We start from the raw sequence: 14,894 nt of genomic DNA, 5'->3' as shown, positions 1-14,894 counted from the left end.
CCTGGAGGTCACAGCCAACTGAGGCTCTAACCTATGTCCTCAGCATGTCTCACCTAAGACTACAGCAGGCATAAGCACACCTGTCAGCAGAGAAGGTAGGCATTATAGCATTTCACAGAATCAGAAAAGGAAGGTATACAGGTCATAGAAGAGCCACAGATGTCCCAGCAGAAGTTTACTAAACACCAGAGTTTTGACTAGTGATTATAAACCCGAAACACTGAGCATAAGCCTGTGTTTTCCACAGAATATTCAGCCTAAGTGGATGGGATCAATTAATGCAAGTTTTAGTACTTCATAATTTTTCTCAAAACCATTTTGTTGTCTCAGGTCTGACTGGATAAACTACAGAGACTCATTTAAGCATTAAATTTTTACAGGATAGTTTTCTTCAATTTTATTCCTGTCACAAATAGAAAGCTAGACAAATGAATAGCTTGCATTACTGTCGGTCGACTTTCAGAACAGAGACAAATGCTAAATTTGCTGTGGTTGGTGGCACTACGTGGTCACCAACACTTTTCTTTTTGCTCTGCAGACATTGCTACCAGGAATGAACTTCTAGGTGATAGACAGCAAACATTGCTCAAGACAGTCAACAATTAAAACCCTCCCAAAACTCAGAAAATCTAGTAGATAAGACCAGACTGGTATTAATATGATTGTTTCAAAACTAAGCAACCCAGTCACCGTTGAATGAAAGGATACTAAAAACGCCTGGGCTAAGCTGATGATTGCCTGAGCTTCCTCAAAATTTAATGTGTGTGAAAAAGGCTTTTTTTTTTTTTTTTTTTTTTTTTTAACTATTGTCATTTTGAGAAGTATTCTGCATGGAGAAAGGACATCTATAGTTTCCATAATTTGGGATTAGTTAAGGACTTCATAGTTTGGTGACATGAGATGCTTGGACGTCTTAGTTAAGACCACCTCCTTGGACAATACGGGTTCAGGGACCCTTAGATGATCAGTTGGTGATATCCCTGCTCAAGCAGTGAACAGGCATCAACAGAAATATCACCAGAGAACTCCCTTTTTAGCTTCAGTGTGGAGTCATAATTAGATTAAAGACTCCAAACTTGATATTCACTGATGTGCATTTCTCACTTGACCTAGGAATACATGGTAAACTTGTGGATAGAACTGATCCATAGTTTGGACTTCTTCCATGAATTTAATGATGATCTTCTGAGAAATCACAGAATAAGCTTGGGTTGGAAGAGACCTTAAAAGATCACCCAGTTCCAACCCCCCTGCCATGGGTAGGCATGTTGACCACTAGATCAGGTTGCCCAGGGCATCATCCAGCCTGGCCTTGAACACCTCCAGGGATGGGGCATCCACAGCTTCTCTGGGCAGCCTGTGCCAGTGCCTCACCACCCTCAGAGAGAAGAATTTCCTCCTAACCTCTAATCTAAATATCCCCTCTTTTAGTTTCAAACCACCTTTTAGTTTAAAACCATAAAGATATTTATGTCAGTGAGATGTACTCCCGAGACAAATAAATTCAAATATTCTCTTGTGGAAAAAAAGAAGTTTACTCTTACAAACGTATGACATGTTACTAAAAGGCTACACTACAGGGTTAGTCAGATAAACAAATTAAAACGTCATGCATATTTTATGAAATCAATTACGATTATGCCCACCTTCAGACAAATATATGAGCTTTGAATTTCAGCAATGTTTTGTAGAGCAACTCTGCATAGGTATATTCTGAAGACCAAACACCAAATGAAAGGTACAAAGCCTTCTTCACAGCTTAAGCTGAAGGGCCTCTGTCCTATTTACAGGAAAACATGCCCCTCTCCAAAAACATCCTTTACAAATGCCAGCTAAGAAGCCACAAATCTTCCAAGCTACAAGTAAACAAATACCAAAGAACAGAAACAAAACAAACATACTAACCTCCAGAGCATGAGTTTACTGCTTTTGCTACCACAGGACTATCCTGAACAAGCCCAAAACAAAAGCTATACAGAAACCATAAATGACAGCAGTAGGAAAAAATAAAACACAGTGCTCATGCAAAAAGCTTACCATTTGGTGGGTCTCTTCTTTTTTCTGTTGAAAAAGAAAAAAATATATATTTATTCACAGGTATCACAGAACAAATTCATTCTAAACTTTAGTTTCTAGTGACACTTTCAATGACCTTGAGCTGAGACCTAACAACCTGGTTTTAAAACCTATTTGTTGACCATCTGAAAGAAGTTAAGCATTACAGAATTATGAAAACATATTTTAGATCATTAGCACTGATTGAAGTGAGCCAACTTGGAGTATAAGGAAATAGCTAGTGAGTTGATTTCAGACATTTTGACTCCAATATAAGGTGAAATATTCAAAAAGCAGCTGTTTTGGTACAACCTATCAAAGCAAGATTTTCTGAGTATTACGGTTTCTGATTTCCACTAACTGAGATTGTTCCTTCAGTTTAATTGGAAATACAATGAGCACTTTGATACAGCAATGTTCTCCCACAAAGCCAGATGTACTTTATAATTATTTTTGGTTTTATGTGAAGAAACTAGGACACAGAAGGGCAAGACGCTTCACCTGTTAACCAGCAGCTAGCTGAACAATATTGCACAGAACTCAGACCTCTTCCTTATATTTTATTCACAAAGCCAAATTGTTTCACAGATAATGAAAATTTGGTTTGACAGCCTAAAATGTAGTTGTAAGCATTTCATACCTCATTAATCTCAGCCTGTAATGGTTCATTCTCCTTTGAAGGAGACTTCCCACTTAGTATTTGTTCCTATACAACTCAACTTTTACCCTATTTTGTAACCTTCCTTCAAAACTCAGTTTTGAACAAAAACCAGTCCAGTTACACTTACACCACTTGTGTACCTACACAGACATTCAGAATGCCTCTGGATTTAGCAAGATCATGCTTGCGTGTATGGTACATCACCTCACCACACCAAAAAACATGGCTTTATATAGATACTGGCAAATCTGAAATGTAACCGGGCCTCCTCTTAAGAGTTTAAGAAGAATTTTTAAACAGACATTTTCATCTTCAGCAAGTCCTGGAAAAACTGCTAACCCATTGTGTTTTTCAGACAAGCATAAGGGGAAGGGAAACTGTGCTTACAGAGATATCCTTGACCTTGTCCTATCAATATTTAAAAAAACAAAATCTAAAATTATAGGTGGGCAAGATGAGTCAGCCTCACATGCTGATGACCTTCAGTTGGGAATAGAGAACCTCCAAAAGAAGATGACCAAAACCCTTCAAGAATCTTCTTTGGCTGAGCAAGCCTTCAGATGACACCTATCTCTTGGTTCAAAGAAAATTAGTGTTAGAGGTGAAAGGCTGGGGAACAAAGAAGGGGCTTTTTGGCCAAATACTCTTCCTAGAATTTAGGTTAAGAATCCGCTCATGCTGGACTCCAAAAGAACCTGGTCAACTTCTGGAGTGTAATTGCAGTCCTATCTAGGAAGCATCAACCCTGGAACTGAAAAGGAAAGCGCAGGACTTAGGGCAAGCCATTTGGCACAGGAGGGGAAGCTGGCAAAAGCAGTAGGCATTCACGGGAAACGGTAAGTGGCTTTGTGCCAAATCATGGCAACCTGTTAAAATTTTCATTAGGAGAAAGAGTTTCAGAGATAAAATAGTGGAGAATAAAGCAGGACACTTTGAACACTTCCCACAATTTTTGCTGGGTCTAGGTAAGAATAATGATTTGTGACCGAAAGATACTAGATCTGTTTTTCCGTGGTTTCCACTGCAGACTAGGAAACAAGAACTCCTGTTCTGAAGTGCTGATGACCTCACCAGAGGTCTGACAGAAGATGGAGAATCCTGCTGATCCAAAAGATCAACTTCAGCTGCCAGTGTCTGAGAAACTGTGTTCTCATCAGCATGTATTCCTGGAAAGAGATCTCTGAAGTGCTCAGCTTGCATCGGATTCCAGTCTCAGCAGAGATGCCCCTGCCTCCCAGGCAGTAATAGCACCATTTAGTACATATTCAATACCCAGCTTGAGATGCATTAGGAAGGGCAGCAGGAGCTAAAAGCTTGTGGAGGAAGCAGGGAGCTTCAGGGAGGGCTAAAAGAGCTCCCACCCCTGAGCTACAAGGTGCCAAAGAATTAGACAAAAACTGAAACCTCCTACTTCTGAAAGGCAGTTAAAAATAAAGCTAAATTCTCTCAGAGCATGGAGCACACACTAACATTTCTGAGGCAAGATGATAAAAAAAAAATACGAACAAATGGTACCTACATGCAAGTATACCCAAATGTGAATGGACTATACTGACAGGCCCGGAGGAGAAAGGCTGTGTTCACCCTGCCTACTGAGGGAACTATTTGGGGTCCGCTTAAGAAGTAAGTGGAGAGATTGTTTAAGTGAGTCTACCAGAGACATTAACTACGTATGGTAATTTCTTCCTAACCTATGGTTAAGGATTTAATGAGTTTTTTAAAATCAAAATTTAACTAGATGAAAAAACAGCCTGATATTAAAACCTCTCTCTATCATTCCATTCTCCACTGAGTATTTTGTACATTTGTAAACTCTCATACATTCTGTTTGGAACCCTACCTTCACCTCTGCTGAACTCCAGATGCACTTACTCAGGAGTTGTCTGAACACTGACTGGAACACACTTCATGCCAAGTGAGGAAGAGCAGAACACCGTTGCCTCTTCTTGCAGCTGTATGACATTTTGTATACTAGTCTCAGCACCAAGACACAATTTTTTGATCCAGAACTGCTGTTCTTGCTGCCTTCCTGTAACCTGAACTTTCCATAAGACCCCTGGAAAAGTCTCCTAGCAAGCCCTGAATGGCATAGCAGGCTGCTAAGTGATCACAGAGAGTACTCATTTCTGTAAAAGCACATCAGGTGGCACTGCTAGGAAATGAAATATGTTTTGGAAGGCATAGGAGTAGAGGTCCCATTAAACAGAAAAAGTATTAAGAAAGCCAAACCATTACTGCAGCTTTAGAAGTTAAGATGTGTTAGAATACACATGAGTTATTATCTAATATAAATAATACATGAAGCTTTAATGTAATTTATATTAGATATAAACTTCTGCGTACAGCATAATTTAGCCTACACATATAATGTTTTTATAAAGCATTTTTATATAAATCTATGTACATGCACCTACAGCAAATCAGTTTTACCTTTGACAAATGCAAAGCCTGTTATTATATGAGAACAATTACAACCAGTCCCTATGAATGACAAAAAGGAAATTCCACTTGGTGGCTTGACTAAAAAAAAAAAAAATCTCATAACTGTTTTTGATTCTTGTTTTCCAGTTCTTAGTAAGAAAAAGCGTGGAGTATTTTAAGATTTCATTCTTTTAACTAAGGTTTTCTTCAAATTGTAAGCATTTTGGGGCAGAGTCATTTGTCTTTTAAGACGTTTCAGAATGTATGGAATAAGCTCGTCCTGCAGCATGGATTTGAGCACACAAGCCAATACATTTACTCAAAGATTAAACAAGAAATACTATGGTGAACATCCTGTGAACCATAGGATGAACCACTATTTTTAGCCAAAGTTTGCTATGGCCAGCCATGCAGATAGATATTTCCTTTCTTCCAAGTCACATCTGTGCATGGCAGCACAGTGTTTTAGACACACGATAATGAAGAATGACACACAAGAATGCACATATTCTGCTTTCAAGCAGAGACCATCTTCAAGAAGCCAACTGAGCCTTGGAACTAATGCTCTGTGACTAAGCCACCATCCCTGAATTAAACCCACGTGGATCCTGCAGCTTCCTGAGAACACTTGCAAGCCCATGCTTCTCCAAGGGCATCCTCCCTTTACATCAGCCTTACCTGCATTCATTGCTAGTGCAATTCAATTCCAAGACAGACTACAGAAACTCATAGTTTAGACACAAGTCCACGCTACAGCTTACAGCAAGCCTAAGCATATCCATGAGTATCCAAGCTACGTTTTCTCTCACCTTACTCTTCCTGGTCACATGGCTGTCAGACAGGCAAGTCATTTATGAGATGTTTATGACAAAAAGGACCAAGACAAGATCTGGAGAAAGCCTGAGCTCCCTTTAAAACACTGACCATGTTTCCTAAGGCATCCTGCAGCTGACAAAATGCATGCTGTGCTTCAGACCGTCCTGTGCTGCTAAGGACAGTATAGGCACATTATGTCTCCTGTTCTTGGCCCCTGCCAAGATTACGAGTTTTGAATAGAAGATGTTTCTCTACTAAACACTGGACCAATGCCAATAATTCATTCACATGAACTACTGAACATACCAGATGGTAAAATCTTTGTTACAACCCACTTGGGCTGAATTTAAACAAATTCGTTATAAACAGCCCAGAGCTAAAATAGGGTTTTAATCAAACGTGAAAACAGCTTACGGGAAGATTTCTCCTTTTTCCCACTGACAGCTTACCCTTTTTGCTTCTTTCTGGTCTATATTTTCAAACACCACAATCTTGGAGTCTACAAGCTGAGACTTTATAGGAATGGAGCACCAAGTTATTTCAGAAAAAAAATATTTTGTAAAATAGAGAGATGAAGCACTTTCATAACACAATGACTTCTAAATATAAATATGGCAGCAAAGCCTCCAGTTGCTTTCAGACATATAATTAATTTCCTGCTTCCCCCTAGAACAACATAAACAAGCCTCAATTTAAGATTAATTTAAATATTTACCAGATTTTCTCTGCCGTCGTCCAAGTAAATCTGTTACTGTTTTGCGGAATAGTTTAGCTTCTTCTTCATTAGCAAAATTAAGACCAACTTGACATGTCTGAAAAACATTAATATCCCCCCACCCATGACTAAGAAAACGTTTCAAAGACTTGTAAGTTCTTACACCTTCTGAAGGTATAATCAGTAAAAAAACAAACACACAAACACCACTGTAAATTTGGAAACAAATCTCAGTGAAACATAATCTAACAGGAATGTCTCTCTACTAATCAAGTATCTGGAGCTCATACCAACAAGTTTGAGCAAAATCTTGGGGCCTGAAATCAAAGTTGGGGGAAGAAAAATTATTATAAGAAATAGATAATACTTCACAAGCATCATCTGTAAGTCAGAAGACTTTCAGTATTAATGGTAGTTAAAAATGCAGAAGTGCATTTTACGCTCTGTTCTATGGCTTAAGTTTTCTAGTTGAAAGCCAAAGTTATTTCAATAAATAAGCATAAAAAACTTCAAGGAAAACAAGTAATATTGTACTTTCATAAATAATTTACAGAGTGAAATGAAAACCTCAGTTATATTAGAAGAAGTTACCATTCTATTAAAAGACATTCTAAAACAGGTATTCAAAGATGTTGAGACTCACATCTCCAGCAAAGGTATGAAAATATCCTCTAGGACTATTATATACAAAGTTATTGTACAGCTCCTGCTCCCACAATAATTTCCCATCCTGAAAAAAAAAAAAAAAAAAAAAAAAAAGATTTGAAAACACTTGAAGACAAATTGCAGGTTATCTTTCATAATATAACCGATCAAGAGTTTGAAGCTGCATATTGCTACGCATCTGTCATTCACCCAAAGAATGAGCTCAATCCAAGTATACTAGAACACGTGGAGAAAACAGATGAAACCAGACTAATTCCCTCATTCTACCTTCTGTTCAGATTCCTGGATGTTTTAAAAAACATATCTCAATTTCTACAATCCTGCAATAGTTATGCTGGTAGCACTAATAGTCAGCAGTGATAGCAATGATACAGTGGTAATAGTAATAAAAATAAGGGAGGCTTACACCAGCATGTTACCAGCATGTTAGCTCAGGGTTTACCTGAAAACACTTAACTTCAAGGGAACAAAAATTTCACCTTTTTAAGCAAGTTTTATATATTTAAATAGCATTATGGTTCAACACCCAAGGAACAGTTTCTAAGCCTAATAATGAAGTGACCAAATGACAAATGTAAATGCCAACTAGCATTTCTGAGTCAATCTGAGAGACTTCAAGTAATTAATGTTGACAGACAGTGAGCTACTCCTAGCTGTAGAGGGAATGGGAAGCTTTCCAAAGTCTCAGCGAAAGTCAATAGGACTTATACCTCTAGGTATCTTTTTTTTTTGGCTGTAAAAACATCTTGGAACGCATTAGTTCACACTGCCCTGAGTGAAATATTAGAATCGGACAGAGATCTTCAGTATGAATATAAATACTGTGGAAAAAGCAAATGTTTATCCTGCAGTTTTTCTGTGCATGAACACACTGATCATGAAAATAAAGATTCTGGTTTTCATCCCTAAGGAACGCAGCATGTATTTCATTAGTACCAGCCAAGGTACTAACACCTGCTAGAGTTCTGGCAGCTACCCTTATCAGTGACGCTACACTAGCTTTTACCGGTTCCACTGATCTGATTAGTGGAGGACAGCTTCTGTGAGCTGCAGGAAAATATTATCTTTATTTCATCTGTAAGAGATGACATCTATGAAATAATTTAAATTTAGAACACTCAAGAAAGTTGCCCATGCCTATTAATACTCACTGTCAATGAACTGCTCAGTGTACAACTATTTACTTCAGAATATCTGTGTACGGGTGTAACTACAATCACACAAACTCATTCAATTCAAAATGGAGAATGAATATAACAAAGTCAGTCTGCAAGAGAAAAGACACTTACCTTAATGTCATATATTCTGATAAAATATGACCTCTGCGGATTGTCCTTTACAAGGCAAGCTACACCACAGCATTTCTTTGACCACATGGCATTGCGATCTGCTGCATATATTTGAACAACTGCTGAAGACATCGTCTAGAAAGGAGAAGCAGTGATTACTTTTAAGGTAAAACCAATAAATTTTACATTTTAGCAGAGCAACTCTTAATGATCTTTATTCTAAACAGCAACTTTAGACTATTTTCCAGGTGGTAACACAGGCAAGTTCGAATGACCCCACATCACTTCCATACCCTTTTTTTTTGTGCAAGATTTAAATTGCTTAAGAACCTATTAGAACATTTTGTTCTTGGCCATAAAATCAGCAAGAAGACTTTGCCTGTAAGAGGCAGACCAGTAACTATGGCAGTCACACAGAGAAGCCCTACTGTGCTACTACATTTTTCTGTTCATTACTTCAAACTGAATAGAAATGCAATATGCAGGCTGTAAATTACAGGGCCTGGAAACACTCCTGGGTATTGGAATGCAACTGCCTATATTGCTTAATTGTTAAAAATGGTCTCTGGCATGATTTTAACCTATGCCAACTAGCAAACCCCTAGAATTCTTTGGCATGGTTTGGGAATTCACATGAACAAGGATTGCTCCCAGCTGGCAATGTGAAATTGTCCTGTTTTCAAATTGAGATATTTTATTAAAATATTATTCTATACCAGATTGCTTCCGTGCCTGGAAACATACCTGAACATATTTTCTAATATATACATAATTTGTGTTCTACTGTAAAAGTCCTATGAGGGAATAAATACTCTTCAAAGGCTCCAATTTTCATCTTGTAGCCAAGTCACAAGGATATACAGCTTAAAGCCTCTGTCACAGCACAGACCAGAGGCTATCCAGCCCAGGGTCTGTGCTGTAACAGTGGCAGGTGCCCAGGGAACACAGCAGGACACCTCTCTGCCATGGGAACAGACCCCCAGCATGGGCAGGCTGGAGCTCAAAGCCTTCCTAAGCCAGCACGTGTGTTTTACTGCATGTATTTTTTCCTCTGTGAGTTTATCTCATCTCTCCTTGACTCCACGTGAACTTCTGAGCATCACACCAGCATACAGGACTGTGTCACTATTCACTTGCACATTGTGTCAAGAACTCCTTTGATTGAAAAATGTGCCACCTGGTAGTCTCAGCTCACCATCCCTGCTAGTTCTTATGCTAGGAGACAGTAGGAATGGCTCCTTGGTTGCTTCTCCATGCTGCACATGCTGCTATAGATATTCTGTCATAGCTCTTTACCCACAGTTTCACTACTGTTTAGAGAAGTGATACTAGTTTTAAGTCATCCTTGTACCAAAAATAAATAAATAAATAAATAAATAAATAAAAATAATACATCTATGCTTTCATTACCTTTGTAACTCTCAAACACATCTTACCCTGTCCTACCGCATCCTTCTTAGACTGGGGATGAGACTTATGATGCGTGAACCCATTTTGTTAGCATTTTGAACCTATGAGCAACAGCAATATTGCTTTCTAGTTTGTTCTCTATTTCCCTGTATTTTTAAGCGCTTTCTTTTCCATTAAGGGACAATACATTGATCTTTTCATAGATCTGTTACATTTCCAAGAACTTTCTCAAAAGACACGTGGTCCGAGCAATGGGCTCCATACCAGGTTTCCCCAGCCACTCTACCAGCATTACTGCACCTTCATCAGCACTGCTTGCCAAACTGCTGGCTTATCCAGAAGGCACACCTTGGTGCATTACATCAACATCTAGTGGTGTACTAAGTATCTATGATGATGATTACTAAGTATCACCATCACTGACATCACACTTTTCAATGGCTTTACAATGACCGAAAGAATCACTAGAGCTTCTTGGAGTTTTTCTTACCAAAAAGCTTCCAGTTTGCTTAAAATAGAGGCAAAGTAATTAGTTGGAACTGACAGCTACTCCCTAGGGAAGCTTTGTAACCTTTGGCAAAGCCCTGTGATGCAATTTTCACACATTCCTCTTCGCAACCATTTCTTCAGAGGTAGTAAGACCGATTTCTCACCACTGAGGTATCCAGCAGGAAGAAGTCAGAGCTGACTCAGAGCTTTGCAGTCAGCTCCTCAGATGCTCTACAACTAAATGCAAAGCAAGACTTCTCTCCCAATAACCTAGAGTCATGCAACTAATTTAGGTCATAACTGGACTTGTCAGGTGAGGAAAAGGGAACCTTGAATTAACCACAAGAGAACAGTTTGCTGGTGGACATCGCAGGTGTAAGAGGTGTCCAAGAGATGTTACTTTTCCCTTATGCTGCAATAGGCAAAGACTTGATTTGGGGTACAACTGCCCATATTTTGTTCAGAACTGCTAACAGCCTTTTCTCTCATTTCTGCCATTTCATCTCCTTTTTAAACTGATAATCTTGTAGACACCACAGCAAAAAGGAGCACAGGTGTGCCACCATACAGTTATAACCAAGACGACATTTCATTCAACCACTGTCCATACAAGAAGCCTTCTCAACCCCCCGAAACAAGTCCAACTCCACCAGCCTCTGCCCAGCAGGGCTACCCACAGAAACAGGTGGCTTTGGCAGCAATTTATGCACCTTACATTCAAGGTCCAGAAGAAGTATTTGCATTGAGAAATGGTGTACTACCAATTGCTTCCTATTGTATCTAGCAGCAAAAACACCAACTGGATTATCCAGGCAAACCCTAGTTGTCGTAACTCCACGATGATTGCATAGAAAACCCACCCCATGAGCAGACAGAGCATTACACAAAAACAGTGTCCTCATTCTGTGTAATCACAATAGGTTTAATTTACACGTGGATACTCTAAGCACAGAGCTCAATTTGCAAGTTGGAGAACAATTTCACTGCATCTAAAGTAGGTGTTGTTAAAGCAGGTGTTGTTCTGAGACCTACCAAGCCCAGAGTTCAATTACATTTTAACTTACTAATTAGCATTGTGCAAATTCCTAGTGTTGACAGACTACAATGAGGTTCTCACATGTTAAAACATAATTATGAGTTCCACTATTACACCATTTAAAAAAAAAAAACAAAAAACTAAAGGGACAACACAGTAAAAAAAAAAAATACAAGCTGTATTTCAGCAGGAGGAGGACAATAATATCCAGCTCCTTCTACTTCATTCTTGTATATGATGAAAATGAATGGAGGCTGATGTTTTACAACACTTTATGTTGCTCAGCTTCTGGAAGACAGTTGACAATAACATTTAATCATCCACAACCTTTGGAAATGTACACACACAGCTTGTAAAAGTGTTTGAACTTATGACCCGTAAACTTCATGCACTGCTATTCATTATCAATCTCAGCCATGCTAATTGACATTTTTCAACTTCAATTGCAGAACTGCAGCATTTGGGAACATTTACACAAATATTGTAACTTACACATTCAATGGTATTTTTTTTTTAATTTGCATTCAATTTGTCTTTTGAAGCCAATTAATATACACTGCTCAGTTTCTCACACCATTCTTGAAACTAATTTTGCTTTTAGAAGTATTCCTTTAAAGATGTATGTAAATGTGTCTTTACAAGAAGTCCTTACCCTGACTTCCCAGAAAGAATTGGAGAGGAGTGCCATTAAATCCTCCAAGTAATTAGGGTGTTTTTTCTGAGTTTCAGTAAGCTTCTGTGTTACTTAATACTTAAAAGTTATTGCTGTGTTTTCAGCAGAAAGATTCTGAAGTTGATCCTACTGCTGCGCTTAATTTTTCTGTTGAGGTCTTTGTCCTTTTTACTTACTTTTGTATAAGGTGCACAGGAAAAAGAAAGAAGCCAGCCCACCAACCGTCAGGGAATGAGAGGAGTCAATCCCCTTGGTTCCCTTTCTCGTTCCCACAGCCAGCATCCTGCAGGAGGACATGCCACTGATTCCAGGGACTCGTCACGCCCCCACACTAATGAGCTGTGAAGCAGCAAGCCCGGTGTCAGCTCACTGGCAGAGCTGGTCTCATCCTTGGACACGCAGGCTGCAGGATATGCGCTATCAGCACCGGGCTCGTGAAACACCCTCTGCCTGCAAAAGGTGGCCACGACGAGTCACCACCTGTTTGTGGGGTGGCTCACACCCGTGCTGATAGCTTCCAGCTGGGCAATAAGTACCTGAGTACTTTGATCAGCTTCTGGTATGAATGCTTGCTGCAGACACCTAATTAATTCCATAGAGTAACTCAGCGTGTCTCAGAAACAGTAAAGCAAGCCAGCACAGACAGCAGCATGCCTGACTGCATGAGCAGGCCATCACACCGGACAGCTCAGCAGAATCCTTGCCAGCATACAGGTCCCCAGCTGCTTGCAATGCCACGATCAAAGAGCCTCAGATACCTGGTGTCGGCTGCGACCTCCCTAAGGCATCCACTCCAACCTCTCTGGCTTACAGCAAGGGTAATTGCAAAGCCCCGAGGCCAGGTTGCTCAAGGTCTTGCCCAGTTAAGTTTAAAGGCCCCAAATTACCTCTGGGAAGCCTGTTCCAGTGCTTAATCACTCCCATTTTAGTGCTTGTAAAAATACAACTGAGTATAATGTATTCTTCTAATGGTTCGGTATTGCTGTGTTGCACGTTGACAACACTTCTGAAAACAGTGACTTTCAGTCTTTTTTCCAATTTTAAAGCTCCAGATTTTTGCAAGAGAGGTGCAGACTCATGTATACAAAGGCAATTAAATCCCATGTGGCAGATTTCTTCTCCTAGTTACCCCTCCCAGCCCCAGGAAGTATCTTACAAACCCAGGAAGTATCTTACAAAGAAAACTGAAGGACAACCTTGCCCTACAACACAAGACCACAGCTAGCTGCCGTTTGTTTCCAGGCACAGCAACTTCTTGAAGCATGCTGATATTGATATAACACCCATAGCTTCTTCAGGAAGTCTGTCAGAAGACTTTCAGCTTGAATGTCTCAGGGCACACAATTAGCTACTTCAATATTTCCATGAAAAATGCTACAATGCTACTTTGCAATTCAGAACTGGCTAGCTGTGTGCAATCCCCATCCTACCAGACTGCACACCAATATTTCTACTTTTATTTCCTTAAAGTAGGTATCTGGAAAAAGCTGTCCCAACCAATACTACTACTGGTGAGCAGGTACTGGAGGCAGGCATTGTAAGACCTGCTGCAATCCCCATTATCCTAAGCCAACACCCTAAAGCTTGACCGGGTGACAATGCTGGATGCTCCCGTTCCACTCGGTTCTTCTTTGATACAAGCCCAGGAGGACAGCTTGCAGTTTGCTTCTACAAGGGTTGTTGCTTCTAAAGGGCTGTTGCCACTGAGTGTCATCAAACCAGGGGGAAGTCACAGGCAGCCTCTGATGGCTGGGCTCCAGAACAGAGGTGTGAAGTCAAGCACCACTTCGCTGTGGAAAACACTTACTGAGGCGTAACTCTAATCTTGACCATGGCAAGGACAGGAAGCTTTGCTACGGAGGAAATCTCTACTAGCCAAGCATTATTTAAGCCATGAAAAAGGAGATGGAAACTCACTAAGACTGATGAAAGGGAAAGCAGCAGCAGCAGCCAGAATGCTGGGTAGCTAACTGTAAGAAATAAGATTAGTCTACAGAAAATTAGCCAATTAGACAGAACTGTGACATTTATTTCTCTAGAATACAAGTATTTCACAGAAAAAAAATCACACCGGTCAATCGAGCAGAAGCATTGCTTGAAGTCTTAGTTTACCTCAGAAAACCTATTCTTGAAATAATTACACATTTACTTGTCAACACCTTAATAAGCTCATGTTATTCAAAGTGAACTAAACCAGAGTCAGACAGTGGTAATACCTTTGTGTTGATCAGCTTATCTTTACTGTCGTAAATAGATGGCGCTTCCAAAAACACTTCTGCAGTGCTCAGCACAGCCTGTGCATTGTAACTCACCACTCTTAACACAGAGCATCAACAGAAGCTGCTGTGTGGACCAGAGGCTGGAACCTCCTCCCCTTCTCATGGGAAGGCTGTTGGGTGGTGGCACGCACATCACAGTCCTGTGCCCTGGCGGTTTGATTTCCCTTCTGCACAGTGGTCCATTTTGAAGAGAAACGCTGCTGTTTTCTTGGCGCTGAGGCTGTCTCCTGCCACGCGGGAACAGTGCGTTCCCATCCTGCTCAGAAGGGCTGATAATCCACCTCCGGGCTGGGTGTTCTCAGCTCTGAGCAATCCTACAGACGGCACGCTGCAGTCTCCTCCAAATGTGCTTCTAAAGGAACCAAATGAGCCTGTCTCTGTTCA

The 14,894-nt window shown here is 40.1% G+C and overlaps 1 protein-coding gene across 3 annotated transcripts in view; it reads right to left on the bottom strand.

The window, feature by feature from the left end:
* Positions 1-14,894, bottom strand: part of WASL (WASP like actin nucleation promoting factor) — a 49,796-nt gene that overhangs the window by 15,551 nt on the left and 19,351 nt on the right. For all 3 annotated transcript variants that reach the window (XM_027458119.3, XM_027458124.3, XM_072033252.1), the window contains exons 2-5: positions 8,624-8,758; positions 7,312-7,398; positions 6,669-6,765; positions 2,038-2,061 (exon numbers count right to left, since the gene is read on the bottom strand). In XM_027458119.3, the coding sequence (XP_027313920.1) occupies positions 2,038-2,061; positions 6,669-6,765; positions 7,312-7,398; positions 8,624-8,758 (343 nt within the window). The remainder of the gene's footprint in view (positions 1-2,037; positions 2,062-6,668; positions 6,766-7,311; positions 7,399-8,623; positions 8,759-14,894) is intronic.

The sequence above is a fragment of the Anas platyrhynchos genome, chromosome 1 (genome assembly GCF_047663525.1).
Source record: "Anas platyrhynchos isolate ZD024472 breed Pekin duck chromosome 1, IASCAAS_PekinDuck_T2T, whole genome shotgun sequence".
NCBI classification, from domain to species: Eukaryota; Metazoa; Chordata; class Aves; order Anseriformes; family Anatidae; genus Anas; species Anas platyrhynchos.
Note: the sequence above shows the minus strand (reverse complement) of the source record. Positions and strands in the feature narration are given on the sequence as shown.